This window comes from Oenanthe melanoleuca, chromosome Z (genome assembly GCF_029582105.1).
Source record: "Oenanthe melanoleuca isolate GR-GAL-2019-014 chromosome Z, OMel1.0, whole genome shotgun sequence".
NCBI lineage: Eukaryota > Metazoa > Chordata > Aves > Passeriformes > Muscicapidae > Oenanthe > Oenanthe melanoleuca.
In genome coordinates this window covers 9887385-9914694 of record NC_079362.1, presented here as the reverse complement: position 1 = coordinate 9914694, position 27310 = coordinate 9887385, and the positions used below count along the sequence as shown (strand labels likewise).

At 39.1% G+C, this 27310-nt stretch overlaps 1 protein-coding gene across 3 annotated transcripts in view; it reads left to right on the top strand.

Annotated features, from left to right (window-relative positions):
- MARCHF3 (membrane associated ring-CH-type finger 3) overlaps nt 1-27310 on the top strand; it is a 55965-nt gene that overhangs the window by 5968 nt on the left and 22687 nt on the right. The window contains exon 1 of one of the 3 annotated variants that reach the window (XM_056513463.1): nt 26045-26191. The exons of 1 other annotated variant lie outside the window; for it this stretch is intronic. In XM_056513463.1, the coding sequence (XP_056369438.1) occupies nt 26119-26191 (73 nt within the window). In that variant the 5' untranslated portion in view covers nt 26045-26118. Of the gene's footprint in view, nt 1-26044; nt 26192-27310 lie in introns of those variants that run through there. One more of the 3 variants, XM_056513465.1, reaches the window with a different exon arrangement.

The window sequence follows — 27310 nt, the reverse complement described above, 5'->3', positions numbered from 1 at the left end:
AAACCCTTGCCCCAGATTAGCTTCGTCTTTCACCTATTAAACTGAGTCCTGTCCACGCAGCTGAGGATCACCCTGGGAATGTGGTGGCAAAATAAATCTTTGTTTTTTCTTTGCTGTGAGTGCCACCACTAAAGCTGAAACCTGTTTCACTTCTGTTGAGTGAGGTGATGGATAACCAGCATTGAATTTGAGCACTGCCCTACAGGCAATTAGCTGTAGATTGCTCTAACCTTGTTTTTCCCACTGGCCACAGCAGTCCTTGACACAGATTTGTCACCTTCTCTCTGGATGCCTCCATGGAACTGAATTAAAATCCTCATCAAATCCCACTTCACTTTACCTGCTTGACACCTCTTTTCTGCAGTGTGTTATATCCACTTGTATCATCTCTCTGACCATCTGGGCCTGTCTCACTCCACCCTTTGACCTCTGTAATAATTTCTGTGTTTTCATTTGTGCTGCCATGTGGGGGAAGCTGTTCATGACGTTGTCCTCCAAAAGTTCTTGCTGGTGCAGTGGAGATGGGCAAGAAGACTTCTGGAGGTCCCCTCCAACGCCAGCCTCTCTGTGATTCCACTTGGAACAGCTACCCTCGACACCTCATCCAGTATTTTTCAGTGTTAGCTGTGTATATTTAGAGCTGACTGTCCATTTTAGTTAAGCACCAGTCCTATCTCATCATTAATTATTGTAGCACTATAAAAGGGGAATTACCTAGATGTGATCACCATTTGCCTAAATAAGCTGTCACATTTCCCTTTAATTGTTTTATTGTATTTGGATTACAAATGCCCTTGGCTGAAGAGTTTGCTTATTATTCCTATTTGGAAAACATTTAATATATTAGCATGGCCATTAAGAAACTTGCAGTAAATAATTTTTGGGTGCAGTGACACTATAATTTCATGGCTGGCCTTCCAGAGGAGTGCCGCTGCAAGTTTGCAAGTGGTGTCCATGTGTTCATGTGCTGACAGATTCTGGAAAACCAAAATGAAACCTCAGCCATTATTGAGGCTGAAGTCTGCGCATGCACTGTCACCCATCCGCCTGTCACCAAAACAATTGCTCCAGACCACAGGGGCATTTTGAGACTCTGACTTTGCCAAGACGATTTCCAGAGCTAACAAAGGCTGATGTGCACTTTTTCAGGTGATGGTTTCCTCTTTACTCCCAATATTTACAATATATTTACAATACTTGCAGTATTTGAAAAATCGTTGCGGTAATGAGATCATGGTAAATGTATGCGTCCTACCTTCAGAATAATGTATGTGTCCTGCCTTCAAGTTTTTGATAGTAAAAATGGTGGGGTGTCATTTAACCTGAAAAAATAAAGGAATTATTTATCTATCTCTGAACTGCTGATTAGTCCCTATAATAGTCAAGATGTTTAAGCAGCAGCATAGAACAATAATAGAAGCATAACAGTGCTTAGAAATACAGGTTTTTAGAGTGTGCTGTTGACCTTCCCAGCAGCCTGTGTTCAGTAACTTCAAAAGGATGAGGATACTTTAAATTTGTTCACTGAGGGGTTGTATAGACTCGTGGTGTCTGTAGGTGATCAGTTGTAACGTGAATATTCTCTATCCTGTGTATTCTGTAGAATATATATAGTAATCTGTAAATATGTAAACATAAAATGTATTTTCTTTCCTTTCTGAACTTAGCAAGTAATATTAAAACCAATTTTATCTTGTGACTATATTAATTTTTAAAGGGAATCCTTATTAATAAAATCTTTGTAGTGATGCTAGGATTTAACATATTTCTTAGTTGCAGGTATAATGCTAAAGAAAACTTGAATTATCCTTTGGCTCTTGTTCAAACAATGAATCCAAGACAACTTCTACCAGAGTGCAGTCAGTGTTGTCAAGGAGAGTTCAAGGGTTTTCTGGGCATTTGCAAATAGGGCAGAGGAGAGTTCTCCTTCATCTCACCTAGGCAGTTTGCAGTGGAGACATATGGAAGAATTTCAGCCAAAAAAAAACCTTCAGCAGCACCCCTGAATTTGTGGAAGGACCAGTTTAAGCCCAGACTTACAGATACATTGAATTTACAGACACAGCACCCACAAATTTCAATGAAAACAGCATGTGTCCTACCTCATTAAAAAAAAAAAAAAAAAGTTTTGTGTGTTGTGTGATCTAGTTGGTCTATTAAGAAGAAGCTGAAACTCCTCCCTTTTCATGTTGTTCAGTTTCTCTGCATTGTGCTGGAGCAGCCAGCAGAGAATCTAGCACCAGAGAAAACATGGGGATTTAAAGTTGGAGACAAAATCTTGAATGGAATCAGTCTTTCAGAAAACTGTGAATTAGTACAGAAAGAGATCCTGTGAATAAACTGCTGTCTTCTTTAAGGAAAGGTTAAATTCTGACTCACTCTGATCGTCCCCACAATTTGTTGTGGCTGCCTAAATGTTTTGTGGGAATCAGCTGAAGGTTGATGTTTCTCCACTAACTTGTGGTAAATATAAATATTCTCAACCTCTCTCCCTTCCTCTCTCAGTGACAAATGAATTTAACAGGACTGGATATAAGTCGTTGCAAATCTCCTTCTATTACACATAGATATTTTCCCTTTTCTATTTCTCTATCAGTTCTGAAACTACAGCTTCCTTGTAGACAAGAGCTTTTTTTTTTTTTTAAGAAAAAAGGTTTAGTTTCTGATATTTTCTGATGTTCTTAATGTCTGAATGAATCTCTGTGTGTTTATGTGGTCACACCGACCTTCTCAAAATGAAAATCTGGCAGTTTTCAGGTGAAACCAATAGTTTCATCTCAAAAAGGAATCTGAGAGAGCATGTGTGGACAGACTGGAATGGGAAGTGGAGCTTAAGCTTGGCAGCAGTGAAGATGAACTCAGTGGAAGTTCAAGTGGAAAACAAGGCTTTACCTGGAGGTGCTTTGGATTTGTGTGATATTTGTTCCACAACTGACCTTAATGTGCTCACTTGGTGCTCAGAGCACATCTCAGAGTACATGCTGCTCTGAAAAATTGTGCTACAAGAACCCTGCTATTCTATAAACTAACCAACTTTTACACTTCATTTGTACTGAATATTGCTGCCGTGGAAGCATGGCCTCTATAGAGAGCAAGTTCAGCTAAAAAGGGAAATTTGCCAGCCTATTCCTGCCACTGCAAATGGGAGAAAGCCAGGCAGTACTTCCTTACACCTCAGTTTTATGATTTGTAGTATGAATATGACTGCCTAAAAGGGATGGTTTCATATTTTAGTACTGGTCCACTTTGCTAAGAAAGGTTGTAGCAGCTTTGCACACTACCCACAACTTCAGTAAAGTGACAATAGCAGAATTTGTTTATCTGTGATGGTCAAATCCTTCGGGACATTCTCTAAAGCAGTACCAGATATGCTGTTTTACTTCTGTTTGTAGATTATTAGCCCTTTCAGCAGTGATCATCAATCACTGTGTTTCCTTAATGGTAGGGAATGAATGATAGCCAAAGGCAAGAGTGATTTGTCTTTCCTTAGCTTTGCATTTCACTTCCCTGTGCTGGAGAAGTTACATAGTTCATTCTGCTTCAGTGTTGGCTCAGCCTTCTGCATAAAATGATCATGATCAAAGCTTCATTTCAGAAAGAGTTTGAAGAGGTCATTTAGAAAGGACAGAATAGTATTTCTTGGTTTTTAAACCTTGCCAGTCCTCAGTAAATTTTTGCAGGTTTACAAATGTATTCACCCCTTCCAGAAAAAGGTTTGAATTTTTTTGTTGTTGTTGTTGTTTTGGTTTTGCTTTATTTTGTTCTTTTTGGTTTGTTTTTTTTGCCTGAATTTTGTTTTGTGTTTTGCCATTGATGAATTACTGCTAGTTAATTACCCTTTCCCTGTCTTCATCTTCCTTCTGCCTTGATTTGTTTCCTTTCTCTTCTGCTTCCCCCTATCTCCTTCTCCTCCCATATCCTTGGTTTTCTTCCCACTCACACCCATCAGGGCTTCTCAGCAGTAGGAGCCACCAGCACCTCTCAGTTCTAATCCTGTAATTCATGTTGGCTGCACAAATTCTGGGACAAAAGGTCCTTTGCACTGCCTTTTTCATGCTGGCAATGATCTTTTTCAGGTGAGCATGGCACCCACCCACTGGGACATTTCAAAGCTGATGACCAAACCTTTTTTGCAGTACATGCTGGTGGCTCATCCTATCAGAAACAGCAGAATCTGTTTCATCAGCCATTGGGGAAAATAATTGTCCTCCACAGATGTCTGCTTCTGATAAACTCTGCTTATGGATCTGTGGATCTTTCCAGACGGAGCAGTAGGAAGATAAAAAACAATTTTATCTGCTTCATTTGATGTGGTCCTGGATCTAGGCTACCCTCCATAGAGAATTCATTATTCCAAATGTAAAACTCCAGCCACCTGCAGTGGGTTAGTTCTATTAAATTCATTACCATGCTGTAAACGGCAAATGGAAATATTATTATTTCCATTATTATTTCATTTACATTTTGCACTTTACATTTTTTATTTATTTTCTATTTTGTATTTTTATATTTTATGGTTTTTCTTTATTTTATATTTTATATTTTATATTTTATATTTTATATTTTATATTTTATATTTTATATTGTATTATTGCCCTTTTCAAAGGCAGTATTTCCTCACTGCATTTTGGACACAGATCAGTAAAAATATGACATTTTAGACAATGAACTGAGGCCTGGATCTCAACCTTTATGTGCCCCTTGTCTTGTGTCACTGCTGTGATGCAAACTCCAGTACAAGGGAGCACGAGGGCAGAACCCTCTGCTTTGTTTCCTGTCCAAGCAGGTGTGATCAGAAGCCTTTTGGCATTTATGGTCATTCAGCACAAATTATTGAAGTATTTTGCTGATTACCAAAAGAAAGGTAAGTATACTCTTGAATTGCTGCAAGTTATTTGCAGGAACAAGAGTAACATCCACAAATCCTGGGCTTTAACCAGGAACACGTATAGGATGGTGGCTGATCACACCTGATTGTGGATCTCTGGCTGGAAGTTTAATCCTGTTATTTTTGAAAGACATTTTTACACCACATTAAAGATTTTCAAAGTGCTGTGCAAGGGTATAGGGGTGTTTAAAAGTGTGCATGAGGATGTTATGCTGTTGTCAACAGCATTTTTCTGGCAAGAATGATTTTTTTGTTCTCCAGTGTGTCACATTTTATGGCTTGGTTCACTTTTTAATGGCTCCTGGCAGGTCCCTAAACTCTGGGCTCCATCCAGAAGAAGCAGCCAAGGTAAAGCTATGCCAAACCACAGCTACTGTGCTGTTGATTTGTTAATTTTTATTACAGGCACAAATTACAGTATCTAGCAAGCAGTCATTCACTGAAATTTGCAGCAGTGGCTGAGTTTCTCAGTGTCTTATTATTAAATAAAAATAATAATATGCGTCATAAAAAGTCAAGAAAAGCCTAAAGCAGGGTCTTGGAACTTAGTACTACACAGAACTTAGATATGATCTGAACTGGAATCTAAGCTGTGAATTTGGTTTTTTTCTGCTTTTCTAAAGGAAGAGAGAATCTTGCAGGGGGGATTTCGTTGTCTTTTTTTTGGTGTTGTTGGTTTTTTGTTTGTTTGTTTGTTTGTTTTTTGTTTTTTTTTTTTTTGCTTGGTTTTTTTTTCGCTTGTTTTTTTTTTCTAACTTTTTTTTCTAGTCTCCTTTTAAAAGCTCTTGCGTTTGGAAGGAATCAGCTGCCCAATTTCCTAGGACTCTACTCTAGGATCTCACCACAAACTGTGTGTAGACATATGGATATACACACATGCACACGAATATTTATATTTAAGTCAGACATTAAAATACTTGAAGCTGATTTACAGGATGTCTTCACGGTATTAAAAAAAATGGGAATATTCTTGATTTCCCATAATGACATAGTTCTTATTCAGCCTTCTCTAGGTGTAGGGTAGCAGATAGCAGCAGCTTTTTAGTATATGCTACCAAAAATAAATTAGGATTTTCTTTACATGGAGACACAGTGCTTAAAAGATAAATAACCCCATGAATTTTGTGTCTCCTCAAGTTCTCTGCCTGAAAATATTTTGACTAAACCTTTGGGGTGAAGATGTGGTATTTCTTTTCAATGTCCTCTTGTGCTTTTTCTTCTCACTTGAGAGTTCATTGAAATATGCATAAATTAGAGCTGAAGTTTGGTCAGGCTCTGCTTGCAAGAACAGAGAAGAGTCTTTTACAGAGCTCTCTATGCCCTTTATTTTTTATTAGAAGGTAGCTGGATTTAACTAACCCACACCAAGTGTTTTAAATATTTAATCTCTTACATGTTTCATCTCTTACTTCAAAATATTAGTCAAAATAGAGGTTTTTTTTTTTAATCTGATGAGGTTTCCTGCTTCAGAAACAAAGAAGTCAAATCTCTTATATTCCTAAAAACAAAAAGAGAAATACTTTCAGGGTGATAAAACTGGGTCTTTATGTGAAAAGCGAGACTGAGAGCACCAACATATTTTCCTGTCATTTGTGGATCTTTTTAATGGGCAAAAATCCATATTGGCAGCCTTGTGTGTCAGCCCTTAGGCTGTGTAATTTCAATCTTGCCTAAACTGTTTTCCTTGGAAGAATTGCCATTTCTCATCACTGAGAAAAGTGATGTTAAAAGTCTCCTGACTCTCCCAGGCAGCTTTTGAAACAGCAAAGCAGAGGTTGTGCTTGTGCCATGTGTGCGTATATGTGTGTGTGATTTAACTTTTCAGCATTCAAATATTTGCCAGAATATTTGCTTTCTGTGTTTGCAGAAGCTGCTTCTCTTGTGTGATAAGGTCAGGCAGCCTCTGAGCCCTCCTCCCCCACGCCTCTGTAAGACATTAACTCAGCAAGAATGACTGAAGAGGTTTAATTTTTTTTCTCTAGGAAATGTTTCCTCTTAGCTGGAGGCTTATGTGAAAGAGATATCCATGGAGTAAAAAAAGAAAAAAAAATAATGCATACAGTGAAAATCCAGAGTCTTGCTCTTTTCCCAGAGGATAGGAAAGAGACTTAACTTCACAAACATTTGCAAATCTTTTTTTTCTCATTATTAGTTTAGTCCACTGACCTCCCTCATTTTTAGATGGCAGCCTTCTGTGTATATCTTGTATGGGAGGAGAGAGCAGCTGGGTGAATAAGGGAAGAGAAGTTACCAATCAAAAGAGAGCTTTAGCACAAAAACAAACAAAAGCTTAAGCCTGAGATGCAGGAGTTGAAGGGAGGAGAGAGTAAAAAATCTCTGTGTATATTTGAAAGGAAAAGATTAAACACGCTGAATTCCACTGAGGAAAGGGCACTGCAAACTCAAACAAAATTTAAAATAAAATAAAAAAAAATTAAAAAAAAAAAAAAAAAAAGCCAGGAGAAGGAGTGAGAAATGCTAAGGTCACATTATAAATTACTTATCTCATTCTGATTTCAAGGAAGAAGTTATTTACACCGTGTCAATTCACACGCTTCCAAAGAAGCCTTTAAACCTGAAATTCTTTCATGGATTATTGACTGTTAAATGAAGGGCAGAGGAGGTGCTGATAGGAATGGCAGCAGGGACTATTCCAGCTGCCTCTTTTTAATTTTTTCTGTGCTAATTTTACGGGCACATTTGAACAGGGGTCATGAGTCCACAAGTCATTCGCTGGCCCCAGTGCCAGCTAGTCCTGAGTATTTCATTGTTGACAACACTTCTGGTTGGTTTTAAGTCCTTTCCCCTTACCAGATTCTGGTCTGTCAAAATCAGAGAAGATAGAGCTGTGCCTGCTTAGCACACTTAAAAATAAAGTCACAAATCTGATTTTTTACTTTATAGCTAGGATTTTTCTCTCCTTTTTAAAGAAGAGGAAAGAACAGAGTGACACAGATGAGGATTATAGCTCGTTTTATGGTATAGTCTTCTCACTAGTAGGTATAACATCCAGTTCACTTATCTTCTGAACATTTCTTAAAATTAAATAGTCATCTCAGAGAAAGCCATTGCTACTTGCTGATGAGAAGCATCAGTAATTCTTAGCAATGGGTAAGAAATTGATAAGTGTACTATACCTGCTGTAGTCCTCAAGACAGACTATGGTATGTAAAAATTTCTGTCTAAATTAGAAATTAAAAAACCATGAAAATTAAAAAACTGCTATTAGGAAAAAGTCTTTGTCCCACAACAGTAACCACTCACTGTTTTGTGTGGTTTGTTTGGGTTTGTTTTGTTAAGTGACCTGGCACAGTGGGCTTTTCTGTAGAAATTGCCATAATTGCCCTCACCATTCATCCTATTCTGGGTGCTTGAAAAAGTAATTCTCTGCTGTTGGTTTTATGCTGTCATGCAAGTACAGGTGAGCTCCATGCACTAGGAAGTCTCTCTGTTTGCTGGAAGGCATCTTCTGTGGCCTCAGTTAAAATATTATTATTATTATTATTATTATTATTATTATTATTATTATTAAGAATAAGAATAAGAATAAGAATAAGAATAAGAATAAGAATAAGAATAAGAATAAGAATAAGAATAATTGAGTAATTTCCCATTTCTTTCAATTTTGTATCATGGAGATGACATGCAGCCCTTTGTGTGGCATGAGAGGGACACTTCCTTGCTGGGTGAACAGGAGGGTATCACAGGTTGGGAGGCTTTAGGGATGAATTATGGACAGATAAAAAAAAACTCTGTGAAGAGGCTGAGAGAAAGCAGAGAGGACCAGTTTTAATTTACTCTTGGGCTGTCTAGCATGGCTTGTTCTGTTGGGGTGGTGTGACATGCATGGTTCTGGTGTCAAATTTTGGGTGTGGGATGACTTTGCAAAACACTCAGTGATGGAAGTGCTTTATTTTATTTTATTTTATTTTATTTTATTTTATTTTATTTTATTTTATTTTATTTTATTTTATTTTATTTTATTTTATTTTATTTTATTTTATTTTATTTTATTTTATTTTATTTTATTTTATTTTATTTTTTCCCTTCATTATTCTCTGTCTTGGTGGGAAGGAAAATAACCCGTCTCTGCAGACACTGCTGCCAGAGATGCACTTACTCTCTAGGACAGAGAATTCTGCATTTGCCTTTGGCCTTTTTACAGCTCTCTTTCTGGCCATGCAGTTTTCTTAATGGAGTCACATGCCTGATCCTTTTAGCTGAAAGAAGCATTTCAGCATTAATGGCTAAGAAGAAGTTAGGGCTCTGTGTGTGCAAGAGAGGACCTCAGGAATACTGTGGGAGGCAGCAGTAAATCCCCAGGTGGTTGTGGCTCTGCTGAAAGGATGAGAAATCTGTAAGGATGGAAAACAGAATTTTAAAGCATTTAATGAAATACAACAAGATTGCAGCTAACTTGTGCTCCCTTTGTGTGGGTTTTTATTTGATTTATTTATTTTTTAATGCAAACACAAAGTAGGCATGAAAAAAAGAGGATGGAAGTGCTCACCTCTATCATTTCTGTCCTTCCATGGTCAGCTTTTAATCACTGAGCTGTTAACACATCTGTGAGCTAGAAGTGGTAGAAAGAAGGTTATATAGCACCAGCTCTTCCAAAATCCTGACTTATTTAGAAAAGTGATGCATTTCACAATGAATTCGTTTTTCTCCAGTTGAATACCCCTGTGGGAATAAGTTTGGATGATGCACAACTCACATGCAAAATTAGGCATTGCAAAGATTTCATGGAGACATTTCCCCAAGTTTCTGAAGTATTTAATTTACAAAGCAATGTGGAGAAAATTTAAAAAGTTAAAAAAAACCCAAAAAAACTATCAGGGAAACATCTGTTTGCTTTGGAACTGTCTTCCAAAGGTGTACAGGGAGCTGGAGCACAGGAATTGTCATTCTGGATTTGGAGGAAAGGAAGAAAAATACATCCAGGGTGAAGCCTGCTTTTTCATTTTGCTTTGTTGGTTTTCAGATATTGATGTTTGTGACAGGGGTTTGCAGAGGAAAGGATTTGTACACAGGATTTGTATTTTTGTTATTTTAAAACTTCCCTGTATGAAAGAAAATTACTTTCACACAGTCTATTAAGATACATGGGAGAAAACAGGAATATGTTTCTGGGGGTAGAAAATGGTCCTTTTTTAGGCATGCTGAGCTTTGAAATCTTCTTGTGAAGTTTTCATGCTAGATGTGACAAAATAAGGTGAAGGTAAATTTAATAGATTTAAAAGGCAGAAATCACAGCTACTGATAATTGTGCAACATTTGAAATGTGATTTTGAGACTGAAAGTTGAAGACCAGAGACACAAATCATAGGGATAGATAATCTGAAGTATATTTGGATATATTTGGATATACAATAATATAATTCTTGTGCTTTAAATGTTCCTGAAGCTTTTCTCTTAAGGGAAAATGGGAGAAGAGTTAGGAGAAGATGTGTTTGAATTTTGTACAGTGAACAGTTATTTATGTGTTCATGACAGAAGTATAATTCTTCATTTAGCCCTATAATCTGAAGAAAACAAGAATGGAAGACATATGGGATGTCTTCAAAGTCATAGAAAACTAAATGAAGTTTTAGTGTTTGTGCATTGTTAGTGTGAATGAATGGCTAAAGAGACAAACTCAATTCTGAATATGTTAGGGATGGTCATAAAAGTCTCAAGAATGTGTTATAATTGGTTTTGTTGAATGATTGAACACATACTGTGGGGCTGAACTACTAAAAGCTTAGTGTGAGTGCTTGGAATTCCGCTGGTGGGAGAAGATGCCCTTGGAAGGCATTCCGTGCCCACAGAGATTTCTCAAGCATCTTGGCTATGTTTGGCCAACAAGGTCTCCCTCCTGTTTTGTCAGGAAGGCTAAACAAATAATCTTCTGGTTTTATTACTGCCATGAGCTTAGAGAAGAGCTTATCATAATCAAATGGGCTCTGAGTACCTGGTGCTTTCTTTTGTATCACACAATTGGATGCCCTTCTGCTTCTGCAGAATTGAATTCTGGTAAAGCAAAACATTCGTAGAGAGAGGCTCTGGAAGGCTTAAAGTCATCTCTTAGCTTTCAGCTAAGCTGTGGTTCAAAAAACCCTGCTGCCCATAGATGTTGAAGCTATCCTGGAACTGCATTGTAATTCCCAACCAAACCCAGATAAAATAAAACTGCATGCCAGCTTTTCTTGCATTAAAGCTTTAATAGAAGGAGAGTGGCCAGCTGAGCCAGAGATCTGCCCCCACAGCCTGCTGCTTTGTGTTACTTTGAGCTTGCCTGGGTAATGCATCTCATGGAAGCCTTCTTTTCCACCTGCTGGTCTAGTGATACATTAAGCTATAACAAAACATTAATTCCCAGAGCCTTGAAATATTGTCCCTCATGCCTGTGGCATCGTGATTGACTGGATGAATTTTGGAGAGCAAGCAGCTACATATGTGGATGGTTATACATGACTGAATGATGAGCTAAATATTCTTTGCTTGAAATCTCTGTCTTGCTGTAGTGTTGTGGTAACTAACCTGTGGTATTGGTACAGCATAAATTTAATTTTAATTTTAATTATAATTTTAATTTTAATTTTAATTTTCACATAACCTCACTTGAACTGTTGGGAAGGCTGCTCAGCCTGCCTTAGGACTGGTGTGAGGAATTTCTGACTTGGGTTTTGAGATGCTGAAGACAAAAATGGCCACCAAATATTTAACCCAAAATAGCTGAATATCAAGTAAAGAATCAGAGAGAAATAGCTTCATTATAATTTTGTCAGCTGGCAAAAAGGAGTTTAATTGCTGTAAATTCTGTTTCTTAGAATGATTACCATTTGTAATTAGCAGTTTTGTAAACTGGGTTCCCAAGCCTGTTCTGCAAACATGCAGAATACTTGGTCTGGCCAAGAACCTCCTGACATGGACCTTTTTTAAAGCAGCAGGATGATGAGGGCCAATGCAACAGCAAGGAAATATTGACCCTACTGAATTCAGTGGCAAACTTGTCCTAAATATCAGTGGATTCAGTTCATCTTAGGTGCTGGATCAGAACCCCTGAAAGTTGCTGGAAGTAGGTGGAAGGCTTCTGGTGGAATCTGTGCTCATAAAGTCAGCAAGACAGGATGGGTTCCTTTCTTTCTTTCCTCTGCTTATGTTGCACTATTGGATTTGCATCTGGCTGATCTCCCTCATGATGAGCTTGCCTTACTCTCTGCTGCAGGGCTTTGTTTCTGTCACAAACTTTACAAAAATCTGGGGTTTTTTCTCTCAGTGTGGAGTCTTAGAAAACAGCCATCCTTGTTTTTCAAGTGTCATGAGTCTGGTGCTACTCTTGGATCAGTCCAACAGAACAAGGACCAAGCTGTTGGGCCTCATTAATAAATAATAAATAATTAGCTCCCATTATTTCCATATTTGGAAATACATTAGTTTATTTCCAAATAAATTTTGGAAGAAAGCAGCTCTGTTGTTCTGTATCCCGTTTTATTATTTGGTGCCTACAGATGCAATCACTTAAAAATTTAAAGCCTAAAATTAAAAACAGTGGTTTGTTGTTAACTTCAGCCCTTGCAGAAAATTACTTACATATATTACTTACATTACTTAAATACTTACATATGCAAATGAAGTCAAATGTTGCAGAGGATACATAGATTTTAACATTTTTTTCCATGAGAATAAAATAAATCAAAATACATTATAAATTTGTGCTTGGCAGAAGGAGAGAAGTACTGGATTACACCAGACACAAGTTTAAGAATAAAATACTGGTAGATACTGTAAAAATACTAAATTTAGTATTACAGTACTAATATTTAGATTGTGTGTATAATACCCAGACTTTACCCACAGCCAATGCACATTTTACTCTCAACACACCCTAAAAGCCACTAAACTTCTTGTGCACATAGAAAGCCTCCCAAAATCGGAGGAAGTAAATTCATTAAAAATATATAATTCTTCTTAACAAGATGACCACTAAGATGCAATTCTTACTACCAGTGGAATAAATCCTATTACTCCTTATCATATATAAAAGGGAAATATGTGATCAGTTACAACCCAGGTTAACTGCTTTGTCTGCCTTTTAGGCATGCAGACAGGCATGTAAACCTAAAATGCTTTATGGTTTCATAAAACCTAGTATGAAGTGATTCTAGGAAAGTCTTCTAAAATTGAAATTAACTAGAAACTTGGTGCAACAGTCATATCTCCAGCTCTCCAGATTATCCCAAGTTTTCCAGAAAAGCCTACCTTCTTAAAAAAAAAAAAAAAAAAAAAAAAAAAAGCAAGAAAAAAAAAAGCATTAACATAGATATTACTTTAACGTGACCAAAAGTCGTAGTTTTGCATCACATTTTCCCTCACAATTTAACTGTAAGTGCTTTTAAGAAGCACTGAAAGTGAAACAGGAAACTCAGTTTGGTTTGAGAAAACTGCCTTTCTTGCTCTGCTACTTGTCTAGCTGAAGCACAATGTGAATTTCCACTGAGTGAGATACAAGTCAGTGGAGGTGGATGTATTGTACAGAGAAGTCCATGCGGTCAGTGAGAAAATCCCCCTGGCTGTGCTGTCCTACCTGCAGATCATTGCATTCAGCAGCACTATAAACTCTATATAATCAGCATGGACAGCTCGGGCAATATGTGCTGATCCTCAGACTCCTGGAATGAGTAAAAGATTGTGTCAGCTGATGAAAAATGTTAAATTTTACAGGAGGGACCCAGCCTTCCTCCCCTGTAATTGTTTCTCTGTGGTTACATGACCAAGGAGCTCTGTGATAATAATGATGAATTATTATCTGAGGTGCCCTCTCAGTCTTACTCAGAATAGAGATTTTTTTCACAGCAGCATTATCTAAGGAAGGCCCACAATAAAGAGAGTAAGAAGTTTCATGGATCTGGGATTTATCCTTTGGAGTAATTAAAAGCTCACTGTACTGGGCATTTCAGCCTCTGTTCTTTGTAGAAAAATAAGAAAATTAGTAATAGTTGCCATTTTTATTTAATAGAGTGATGAGGCTTTTTTTTTTTTTTTTTTTTTTTTTTTGTTAGCAGAACCAAAAAATTAGCAATCTTGTTAATGTGTTCTGCTCAAAGATATTGGTTGTCATTGCAACACTGCTTTGCCAAGGACAAAGGAATGGAAAACAACTTTGGATAATGTAGTCTATCAATTACTTTCACCTGAAGACCTAGTGTATTCCTGTGCTGAGCAGATCCTAGAAAAATGAATGTTAATTAACTGACTGGTAGACATTTGTTTCAAAGAGAAAAAGTAGGAGTAGGAAAAAAATGTTATTAGGAGAGAACAGAGATATCATCTACTTTTAATTATTCAACAGTATTTTGTAGGGATGAATCACTGCTGGCACTGCTAAAGCAGAGACAAAATATTTAGTCTAACATTCTCTTAAAAAACCGCTAAATGCCCAAGACAGATCTTGGATGCTTTTTCTTTGATTCGTGCAGATCTTTACTTAGTTTTATTTTGTGGAATCACACAGAACCACGGAAGGAATTAGGTTAGAAATGAGCTCTGAATCCAACCTGTCAACAGAGCAGAGCACTCAGTGCCACATGCTGTCATTCTTTGAACTCCTACAGGGACAGGGACTCCACCACCTTCCTGGGCAGCCTCTTCCAATGCCCAGTTGCCCCTTGTGGGAAGAAATTCCTCTTCATGTCCCACCTAAATCTCCCCTGCTGCAGTTTGGACTAAGCTGTGGAAGTGGAATGAGGATATTTTTTTTTTTTTAAAACTTGTTTTAATTTTTTTTAATATTGGGTGAGTCTGGTTCTACTTTTAACATGAAGCTGCTGAATTTTGAGGACAAAATTTCTGTGTCTAACTTACGGCTTTGTGTAGAGAAGCACATTGGCTTGGACAGAGCACACTGACTCTGACAAACTCTTTTACTTCCATTCAGTTTCACTGATTTTTTAATGTTGGCTGTTCTGTGAGAGCTGTGGAGACATATCCTGCCCTGAGGGCAGTCTCTGCAAGACTGGGGATTGCTAGCGTACGGGGAAATAGTCACAGCTATGAAATAAATCTGTGGTTCATGAAGCTTGCCAGAGGACCTTGATAAACTGTGCTCAAATGTTGCTCAAATTTTTAGAAGGAATAATTTTAAAAGGTAGAAGCCATGCTTTTCTACCTGGTGTAAAGCAGCAGTGGAATTCCAGTGCTGCTGGAATTTAGACTAGAACTCTTCCAGATGGAGATGACTGATGATTTGGTGTTTTTTTTTTATTATTCTGTCACATTTATATTAGGCTGTCTAAACTTTACAGCAAGTGTTGTAGGACCACTAAGCAAGTATTAAAAAAACTAACACATAAAATTTGCAAATGCATCTCTGTATTAAAATACACAGGGGAAAAAAGAAGGCACTAGCAAAGAAAACTCTTTTTCTTTCTGGCTTTGTGAAGACAGTCATGATGAAAAGGCAAATTTTGCAGAAGGTTAACCAAAGGATACAGGCAGCTGGCATAAAGCTTTTATTGACTGTGATATTTATTAGGATAAGACAGTAAACAGTAATGAATAAATATGTTGTGAAGCTGTTACAACCCAGGCAGTCTGAAGCTTTTTAGAACTGTTGTGTTATAAAAAGCTAGTGCAGAAAGAAGTTGGCCATATTTCATTCCTTCAATGGGATTTCTTCCAACGTTTTACCTTTTATCCAATGATCAGGTCATGGCACCATGCAGTGGCTGCCAGTTTCCACTGGGACCATCTCCATCATTCTTTTTACTTCTCTCTGAAGCCCAGATTAACTCCATCTTTCACCTATTAAACTGCTGAGTAAACAGCTCAGGATCACCCTGGTTACTTCTGGAGATAAGGTCAGGAGGCTGATGCTGCTGCAGGACTGCAGTTCAGCTCTTTCTGCATTTCCTCATTTTAGTAGGACCTGGGATTCCTATAGGCTGATGTTCAATTCAGAGAGGTTTAAAGCACACTCAGAATGATGGCTGCTTTGGGGTACTGACCCATAGCCTGGTGAGCCTTTATTGCTGCTTAACCCTTAAGCCACCATCAGTGACACAATGCAATAAGAAATAATCCAAGAAGTTTAGATTGCAGGTGAAGTGCAGTAGATCTTCATGTTTTGGGTTTTTTTTTTTTTTGGGGTTTTTTTGTTGTTGTTTTTGGACTTTGTTTTTGGTTTAGGTTGGTTTTTTTGTTTTGTTTTGTTTTGTTTTGTTTGTTATGGGTTTTATTGGTCTTTTTTCTGTGTCTTTTTTTTCTTTTTTTTTTTTTTTTTGTCATCAAGTCTCTACTGTCCCAGTTCTCATTGTAATCCCCACCCAATGCCTTTAAGGTGGTCTTTAACAATCCATTGTACCTCTCCACTTTACCTGCAGCTGGTGCATGGTAAGGGATGTGGTACACCCACTCAATACCGTGTTCCCTAGCCCAGGTGTTGACAAGGTTATTCTTAAAATGAGTCCCATTGTCTGATTCGATCCTCTCAGGAGTACCATGCCTCCAAAGGACCTGTTTTTCCAGGCCCAGGATGGTGTTGTGGGCAGTGGCATGAGATACAGGGTAAGTCTCCAACCATCCGGTGGTGGCTTCCACCATGGTCAGCACATAACGTTTACCCTGGCGGGTCTGAGGCAGTGCGATGTAATCAATCTGCCAAACCTCCCCATACCTGTACTTGGACCACTGTCCTCCATACCAGAGGGGCTTCACCCGCTTGGCCTGCTTGATGGCAGCGCAAGTGTCACAATCATGAATAACTTGAGTAATGCTGTCCATGGTTAGATCCACCCCTCGGTCTCGTGCCCACTTGTAGGTAGCATCCCTCCCCTGATGGCCTGAGGCATCATGGGCCCATCGAGCCAGGAACAACTCTCCCTTATGTTTCCAATCTAAATCTATTTCCAACCCCCCTATTTTTGCTGCTTGATCTACTTGATGGTTATTTTGCTGTTCTTCGTTAGCTCTACTTCTGGGGACATGGGCGTCCACATGGCGAACCTTCACGGGTAGCTTGTCTAACCGAGTAGCTATGTCTTTCCACTCTTCTGCAGCCCACATTGGTCTTCCTCTGCGCTGCCAGTTCGTCTCTTTCCATCTCTGCAGCCATCCCCACAAAGCGTTGGCTACCATCCAGGAATCAGTGTAAAGATAGAGCTTTGGCCACCTTTCTCTTTCGGCAATATTCAAAGCCAGTTGGACAGCTTTGAGTTCAGCGAATTGACTAGACCCTCCTTCTCCTTCAGTAGCTTCTGCAACCCGTCGTGTAGAGCTCCATACAGCTGCTTTCCATTTCCGATTTGTCCCTACAATGCGACAGGAACCGTCGGTGAACAGGGCATAACGGATTTCCTCTGCCGGTAGCTGGTTGTAAGGTGGTGCTTCTTCAGCCCGGGTCACTGGTTCTTGTTCCTCGTCTGTCACACCAAAACTTTCTCCCTCTGGCCAGTTGGTAATTATTTCTAAGATCCCTGGGCGATTTAATTTCCCGATCCGGGCGCGCTGTACCTCAAAGAGAGAGAGCATCAGAAGCATGAGGCAGGGTCAGAGCTACAATAGCCTGCAATCCTTTCTTATCCACATGGTTCTTCCTACCTCTGTGTGAGCTGGGTGCTTTACAAGCCTCTCTGGGCTGAGCACTGAGGAGATTAGTTTTCTCCAAACTAGCTTATGGTTTAGGTAATTGGTTTTCCGAGGGCTTAAAAAATAAAAATTGTAAATCTGACATAAGGTCAGTGTTGGTTCTTTGCTTATCTGCTCCAGGCTGTTTATGAGAAGCATCAAATGCATTTATCTCTGAAATGCTTGGAAATAAAACCGTGTAGCATTTCATGGCTGCAGCTAAAATATAAAGGCCTTGTTTAAACCTGTGGTATCTTCACATGAGGACAGGTTTATACCTTCATCTTCTGGGCTGTTTGAACCCCCAGTTTCGTCTTTAAGGTCTCTATGAAAAACAGAATAAGATACCTTCTGAAGGCCTTATGAACTTCATGTTACAGAGATCCTCAGGCTGCTCCGCCCTAAAGTGAACTGTGCCTTGTCTAAGTGGGCTGGTGCAGCAGAGGAGGTATTAATTCAGTGTCAATGGGAGTATCCATAACACACAGAATAAGCTTTGTTTTCCAGGACCAGCCCCCAGAGACAATCAGAAGTTGGAAATTGAATCCCACCTCTCTTTTCTCCTCCTGGCAAATTGCAGATCCACTTTTTCACAGCTGCTGAAGTTGTAGTTTGTCTGACTCAGTGCATGTGCCTGTGCCAAAACAGGCAGAAAGATGAATCTCCACATTCCTGCCCTCCTTCTACTTGTGCCCAATTCATGCAGCTCAATTGCTGCACAAAAGGATAGTTGCCCTTGCAGCAGCTTATTTTAAATTTAGGCATGTTCTGAAACCCAGGAGATCAAAGTACATTCAACAGCACAAGTGGAACTGATCCCTAACAGCCCTTAAAGCCAGCTCCTTGCCTGTAAGCTGATTTTGTTGTACAGCAATGGTTGGTGGCTCACTGTTTGTGACTGCAGGATTCTGTGACAGTCCTGCTTCTAAGCATGTATTTTGGGCTGGGAGTAACTGGCAGCTGCAAGGCTGGTGTGGGCTTCCAGCTGTGACACACAGCACAGAGTTTATTTCTAGCTGCTGTTTGACTGCCTGCTATTCAGTTGTGTGCAGTTTGACTGACAGTATGGACAGCCAGGGGTTTATAAAGACTGGAAAACTGCAATGGAGAAGAACAACTGGAAGTACTTCACCAGATGTTGCTGCTGTTAATCAGGCTCTGCTGCCACTGAGGTTTGGAAATTAGAGACAACCCTCTCAGTTCTTTGAAATATTTTATACGTGTACAGATCGCTTGTGCTTACTGGCTCTCAACCTGCTCATACAGGTTCCAGACAGAGTTTAATTTAAAAGCTTCTGTCAAGTAAATCAAATTAAATAATGAAATATCTAATAGAAAAAAAAATAAAATGAGAGTGACTGTGGGTGCATTTTCCCCATGTTTTGTATAAATCTGTGTTAAAGCCAGGTGACACAAGGGCATTTCCATCCCAGCTCACCTGGACTGTGGCTGCCAGACCTTCACCCTTTGTCTGTTCACACTTTGTTAGGAGCACAACCTGCTCTGAGGTGTGCAAGTGGGTCTTTTTTTCTCTCCTCCCTGAATACTCAAAAGGCAATGAATCTGTTGCCATGTCCCATTTGCACACACACAAAAACCACCACCAAAGTCCAAGTGAGATTTTCTACCACCTGGACTCCCTCACCTTCTCCAGTGCTGGCCTGTTGCAATTGCCTTTGTTGATCATTAAGTAGGCTTCTCTTGTTTTGCTTTTGACAAAAGACAAGTGTGCTCTGGCCTGGGCTGAGATTGTTCAGTATTTTGGGGCTGGGACAGTGAATTTCCTGTCTCTGTTTTGCTTATTTCAGTCCTGCTTGGCAGCTAAGAGCTGATGGCTCTGTGCAATGAGACAGATAGTCCGAGTTTCTGGGAACACTTGGTCACAAATTCCTATCCATAATTAATTTATCTTTGGTCTGTATCAGCAGCCAGGACTGTAATGTGCTTGAAACAGATATTGACTGTCAGTAAGGACAGATCTCACAAATATTGGAAGCAAATATGTGGTTTAATTATTGCAGTTATTATATGGGACTGTTCAGCTTTGGAGATGATCTGCTCTGAGCAGGGGTTTAAACAAGCCTTTGGCTTACTTTAAACTAATACTAATTTTTGTCAGTCTTTTAACTCACTGTTCTTCATTAGGGCTACTAATACGTTGTATGCCTGGAGAATGTTACAAAGACAAGTATGCCAGGAATATTAAGATATATTTTATAGAATGATGGGATATCAAGGATTCATTCTGCTTCTACGGCTGTGGTAGGAGATAAACCAGGAGTTAGAAAGGAAGGAGAGCTGCTGGAGGATGTCAGCCTCCTTAGAAAAACACTAGGGATTCATTTGATGGAAAAATTGAACAGATTTAAGGACTAGTATGACTAGCTGAGGACAATGCCCAGTTGGCATGGTAAATATAATTAACCTATGGCAAATGTAGCAGTCTCAAAATTACTATACAAAAAGTCACTAAGATTCACTAATTTATTAAGACGTTTGTACACAAAGTGATCAGTTTTTCAACTTCAGCATCAATGCTATTATAAAATACTTGTGGAAGTATTTTAATACTTTTTAATCAATGACCCAGAAACACCCACTTATAATCTCTCTAGTGGCAAGGAAGGTAAAAGTGATGGAGATAGCCTAACATAAAACAAAAAAATGATTGAATCTTACTTATCCAATTTACAGGGTGAAAAACGATTTTTCCAGCAATAGGCAAAAGCTAGGAGACATGGTACTTAATGAGGAAATTTGTTTCAGTGCTTTTCTCTAACAAGGTATAATTTCTTTCTGACCTGACAGGCTGCTAAACCTTGGGATGCCGTTAAACTGGTAATGAAGTGCCATGCTAAAAATATTCTGCTTTCTTTCTGGTTGCCAGAACCAGCAGAATCATCTGTATACTCAATTTACCACTCTGTGTGTGTGAGACATCTCTGCGTGGAGGCCTCCAGGAAGGAGGAGTGTCATCCTTTCCCTGTCACACAGAGCAGAGCTCTGTGCCCATCAGGTGCTAAATAGGCAGACAGAACTGGGAGCTGGGCACTTGATCCTGGTTTTTGTTCACTAGGTCTGGATTATCATGTAGTGTGCTATGAAAGCTCGGTCCTGAGCATTAACTGAACCTCCTCATGGAAAATGTGGTGTGCTGGTTTATTCTATTAAATAGCAGAGTGCCTTTGAAACCAGGATCCTCAAACTTTGCATTTCATGGGCTGTGTAAATATAAGTTGCTCTTGATTAAGAGATGGAGCTGGAGTACATAGCTATGGCTGTTTTTTAGCACTGTTAAGGTTCCATTTTTAGGTTTCATTGGTAATTGTTTCTACTGAAACACTCCTCAATTGCTGTTGCGGCCATTGCACCATGGAAGATGAGTGAATAGATTCTAGAAATTTCCACAGCTCTACGGTAAGGCTTGCTGACCCCGAACTCTGGTGTTTAGAGTAGTGGAGGGGACAGAAACACACAGAATCCTGCATTGTGGAAGATAGAAATCAATCAAGAGTTTGTGGAAAACCTACATCCTAAACTTCCAGCAGGGTTTTCCTTTTTACCTGCCTCAGCAGCAGGCAATAGCAGGAAGGCAAGACTTGGAGAGTTTTTCAGTTACTTGTTTACTAAGATGGAATAATTTTTTGAGGATGAAGTGGGCTGGTAAAACACATTTTTGAAAGCAAATAAGTATTTTGTCTTACTTTGTACTTCTGGCTGCCCACAACATCTCTAGAAACCACAGAATTTTGCAGCCCCCAGGGTAAAACTTGTAGATACTTTGCCCTTTGGCAACAACTAACTTCACACAGATTCTTCTGCAACAGAGCCAATGTGCTCAGCCAAGTTTTAGCATTTCCATGCTTCTGGATGATTTTTTTTTTTTTTTTTTTTTTTTTGCCATGGGTCATGTCTTACAATGTGCAAAGTGGTACAAAGATGTGCAAATACTTTGATGAGACAAAACTGGACACTGGGGCTTGGAGCAGCCTGGGATGGTGGAAGGTGTCCCTGCCATGGCAAGGGTGGAACTGGAGGAGCTTTCAGGACCCTTCCAGCCCAAACCATCCTCTGATCCTGATACACAAAGCTCCACCAAGTAGCAATCACATTATGGCCCACAGATGTGGTTTCTGGATTACAAATACTCAAATTCTTAAAAAAGGATTCATAATTCTCTGGCAGTGAAAACAAATAGCAGAGCTTGCTAAATCACACAAAAATCTATGAAATTTCTTGCAGGTCCAATTACACAATACTGTATTTTTTTAGCATTAGTCTGGCTCACTACTATCCTGCAAAGTTCTAATAGTCCTACACCAAGCTTGTCTTGAGTGTGCAAGAAAATCTGCAAGTCATAGTTGATGTCAGTGCAGAAGTCACAATAACAAAGTAAAATCACAGCTGAGATCAGCTCAAACCCACTCCAGACTTCCACTGCCTTTATTTCTCACAGAAATAAGGCTAATTCCTAGTTCACTTCTAACTCTTGTTATTTTTCTTTTTGGTATTTCTCTTAGTTTGATAAGAACAATAATGTTGTCCATTCCAATTTTACCACTGCCATATTGATTTAGTTCTGTCTTGTAGTTTTGATTCACTAGTGCAGCATTTCAGTAATTTGTTTGAGGATTACTGAAGAGCAGTTGAATTTTATGTGCTTTATTTTGCTGCAATAACTTTCTTTCCAGGTCTGCATGTCAGATCTGATTTGTTTGACCAATGCCAACTTCATGTGACAATGACTAAAAGCGTTCTTGGTGTGCTTGCTACTGGAAAAAATGGAGCTGTTCAGTCCCCAGAGCATATAGTTTTATATAACACATCACATACCCATGTAAAACTAGTTACTGTAGAGAATTGTCACTGATTTTAATTAGCTCAAAATATTCCCATGTGTTTGTCTCATTCTGGACTACAGTGCAAGTCTTGGACTTTGATGAAAAACTCTTCTCATCCCCATACTGAATTTCAGATGGGAAATCTTTATGTAAATATTATACAAACCCATGGAGCCCACAGTTTGCTCCTGTTGCGAGAAATAGACTGATACGGGAGCAGGAAGGGTTTATCTTCCCATGTGAAGGAAAATGCAGCAATAATATTTTTAACTGCTTTTGACTGAAAAGTAAAAAGGGAAAAGAGACAGGAATAAACCTGCATTTGGAGTAATCTTGCTTTTTAAAGTGTTTTCCTCTTTTTCAAACAAGGTGTTTGGAAGACTAATCCCCCCATCTTTAAACATCAAACATTCAGCTGCTGTCAACTGAAACACAAGATAAAATAATGCAAAGTAAATTCTCTTCAGGGAGGAAAAGTGGCCTGGTGGATTGGCACCTCCAGAAACACCTGGGGTGATCCCACGGTCTTGGAACAAGAGAAAGCACATATTCCACATGTAAATATATTAGTTTGGGACATGCTTTGCAAAGCATCTCACACAAGCCAAGTTTCATGTATTTGCAGACTGTCATCCAGGTGATTCATTGCTGAATAAAACATGAGAATCTAATCCACCCCATAGAGTTTTCAGTCTTGTTGCAGAAGTGACAAACACAGTAGCTCGGGAAGAAGACAAAGGCCTTCTGGTTGTACTTGGTGCACGTAGGCTTCAGTGCAGTGCACCAGACGACATTTTTAGCAATGCAAGTACCTTGCAGACAATGAGATGTTTGAGATGCACGATATGGAAATGAGAGAAGCCCTCTGTGCAGGAACTAAATATTAAACTTTTATGCGGATGAAGACTAATGAAGAAAGGAAATTAATATGAAGGTACCTGACTGATTTCAGGTTAAATTACAATGCATCAAAACAGAGGTATGCAGGATATAATAATAATGTTTGTTTTGAAACTGGAGTCTTAAAGACAAGTTGTGCTTATTGAGCTTCTAGTGAATCTTTTCTCTAATGCAGGACTGATGCAGCCAATATTGCTAAACTCTGGAAGTAAAATATAAAGCTATTAAAAAATAAATTCTTTCAATCTTCTGCTAACTTTAACTTGAAAGTAGGTTTAGTATCTTTTCTAGGTTTCATACATTGAACCTTTCCCCATCAGTAGTGAGAAGTATAAATGCAATATTTGTAATCGGATCATATTCATTTGCAGTATTGACTGCAGGAGCTGGAAGAATTAAATGTACTAAAAACATGCAAATAATTAACTTAGCAATGACAAAGAATTAGCATTTTTGTTACGCTGTCTGTAGAAATACCATGACCACATTTCTCCAAGTAATCCCCATTAGTAGTTAAAAACATTTTGCCTTTTGCTGGCTCTTTTTGCCCTCCATTTTTCAGGCTCTTGCCTCCATCACCTGCCATCACTCTCTGTGCTCCCTGTTGCTCAAATTCTTGTGCAGACACATTGCTTGATCACAGCCTCAAAATCTGTATGGATTTACCTGTGAGCCAGGTAAAACCACAAGCTAATTTTGTCAAAGAGTTAATTTACACAAGATTTACATGAACAGGAGTTCATTACCAAACCCCAGGCATGAAGTTAAGCCTCAGGTATTAACTATGTACATGATTTGCAGTTTAAGCAGGTCATTTTCAGCTTGGCCTTGCCTGGCCAGGAGGAATCAGTTGGATTCAGCTGATGTTTACCTGTGTGAGCAAAAAACAAGAAGTCAAATTAGGGATTTATTACATGGGGCAGGGCAATGACCTGTGTGATGTTGGCAGCCCTCCTTCCAGTCTTGCAGTGGAAATGGGGAGAGCTATTTTTGAAGCTGAAAACGTGGCCCTGGGAATGCAAAAATATTTAACTTCGAGCATTTTCCCCTGAGCTCCATCCTACAACTGTGGGACAGCAGCTCTGAGTCCAGCCTAAATGTGGGGAAGGTCAATAGTTACAGTTCCAACAAATGCAGAACATTTGGATCAGATCTGGCTGAATTTGCCCTCCTAAGACCTTGTATTTAAGAAAGACTTTAAGGCTTTATATTTGGCAGAAACACTGGTCCGCACACTGTCTGAATTCTCCCCATCTGCTAGAAGAATACTTGAAAGCATCAAGGTGTGGCAGGTATAACTTCTGTTCCGTTTCTTTGGCGCACTCTGCGTCTGCAGGTGTGGTGTGAGTGTCAGAGGGTGGAATGACCATCCTGCACTCTCAGATTTTGTTTTTCTGATGAAACAAGCAGCAGGAATGAAGGACGTAAATTGAACAGATGTCAGAGTCCAGAGGCACTGGCTGTTGCAGTTAAAACTGCTGCTGTTGGCAATTGCAAAAGACAGGTTTTCTGATGAAATCCGAGGTACTTGCAGAGAATGGGACTGCTGGAAGTTTTACAGGTCCCATGATGAAGGAAGTGCCTCATCAGTAAAACACAGTGTGCAAAAAATACAGTCACTCTCCAGGACAAAGTGATTTTTAGGGATGAACCCTGGCTTTACTGACAGGGTGTTCTTAGTCCTTCGACTGCTGTTGTGAGCAAGCTAAATTCTTATCTTTCACGTTTTAGGCCAAAAAGTGTTTGACTCATTTGTATAAAGTGACCTAATTTAGAAGAGGAAAGAGAATCCAGAACTTTCCAGTGCAAAAACCCCAAACTTCTGGATCTTTTAATATGCAAGCTTTGAGTAAATAAGAAGATACTAATTCTTTCACTACGTTTTGGTGTCTAAGTGTGAAAACGTTTGTGGTTTAAGCCGTGTTCTGGGGCCAGAATAAGCAGGAAGTTTGTGGATAGGAGTGGGGAAATAGGGGAGTGGGGGTCTAAAGCAGATGAGGCAATGAAGAAAAGGGAATTTAGGAACATGTTAGATTGTGTGCCTTTGTAACCTATGAGGAAAGATATTTCTGCTAGAAAAAAAGCTAATACAAGGAAAGAAAATATACATATTGCCTTATACCTTGGGGAAAAATTATTATATTTACAGATCAGTTGTAAACTGAAATTGTATCTTCTGTTTGTTTTCTTATTAACACAAGGCTAAAATGCCACCACCACAAGTATTGGTGGTATTTATTAACATCTGAAAATTTTAATTTCAACAGCCAACGAAAGAATACAAATCTAAGTAAATTACTCAAGTTAGTGGCTGTGCAGGCATATAAAGAAATTTATTAGAGTTCACAGTGCCAAAAAGTCAGTCTATTGCTCTCATGGAAAGTGGTTCAAGGTTCAGCATGTAACAAAATAGCAATGATTTATGGGTGGGCAGTGAAGTTTTAAATGCATGGTCAGACTCTTAAGGGCTATTTATGCTGGACTGCTTTGTGCTGGTGCCTCAGACGAGCACTCAGTTTTTTGATGTGCTTGTTTATAAAATTTCGCTTTGAATGCAGCCCACAGCGTGGTAGTTTTTAAAAGCCCCTGGAGCTCAGACCAAATGAATGGGAAATGCTATTTACAGCATAAAAAATTAGTAAAATGTGGGCTGAAACAGAGCAAAATTGCCTAATGTCATGCGGGTTTGGTACTGTGCTACTTTCTATGTGTCAAAACTCTTTAATGTGAAATCTGTCCTCCTCAGCTGGTGAAAAATTACCACATCTTCCTCTTGCACCTTTCAGTGGTCTCTCATAGCTCCTTAAAAGGTGGTGATGTAGTATAGCAAATTGGATGCTGTTGACCAAATAAAATTTTCTCCAGCCTTCTTCTGCTGCCACCATGTCCCAGAACTGCCGTGTCCTTGTGCTGCCTCTCTCACTGATGGCTTTAGAACTCCAAGATGAACAAACAGGTCAGGCAGCATTTTTTTTCTTTCTCCTTGTGCTGAGCTATGTCCTTATCAAGTGTAGGAATTCATCTTCTCAATTTAGAGAAATTAATTCTTTTACTCTGGGGGACTTGGGGGTCTTGTGTTGCTGCAGCATGTTCCAGGCTTCAGCTGGAACTGCCAGTCACTTCACAGATTTCTTTACTTAATATTTGTATATTTGGAACCTGGAGGGCAACCATGAAGCCCTTTGTGGTAGATTGTGGAGGGAAGAGTCAATAAACATTTCAAACTATTCCAGATATGAGTGTCTGAGAAAGGGCACACATAAAACTCAATGTTTGTCCATTAAAATAGGATTTTCAGGTGCCCCAGGGGTTCTTACCTTTTAAAAAAGTGTTCTGTCTATTCCACCTTCACAGTACCCTGCATTGTTTCTTAGTAGGAAAAATCTAGGAGGTTTCAGAGTGCTCTGGAGTTGAGAATTTTGGGTCTTATTCTGCATTATTTGGTGGGAAGGGAGAACAGGGATCACACAGCAGCTGTGTGTGATGTGAGTGCAGTGGCTGCTTTGGTCTCTGGAGCACCCTAAAGGGTGGCATAAAATTATTTTCTAAGCCTCGAAGGGAAAGGAGAGTTCCTGTTCCCCATTTCTAGAAACAAAGGCAATGCATGATCTTGTGACACTTGAGCCAATGGAGAACAATTTTTCACTCTGTCTCTGACAACTGCATTGCTGCCAGCTCTTGAAAACATTAGTTTATTACTTAGAATGCAACAGTTTGCATCCTGAGTAGCCAGTCAAGATTGATAGCAGAAAAGAAGGTGAGAGATGCTCCTCCACAATTTGCACCATTCTTCCAGCTTGCAGTAAGATAGAGAATTCTATCTGTGCTGCAGATCTGCTGACCTGTCCCGGATAAAAAACTGCCCAAAATTTTGTAGTAAACTGCACAAAATTATGTGACATTACATAAATAGGAAACAAAAACATATCTGTGAAATCTTCTGAAAACTATAGGGTGGCTTTTTGGTGATTATAGGCTGTTGGTGGTTTTTCTGTTTGTTTGGGATTTGGTTTTTTGTTTGTTAGTTTCTTTCTTTCTTTCTTTCTTTCTTTCTTTCTTTCTTTCTTTCTTTCTT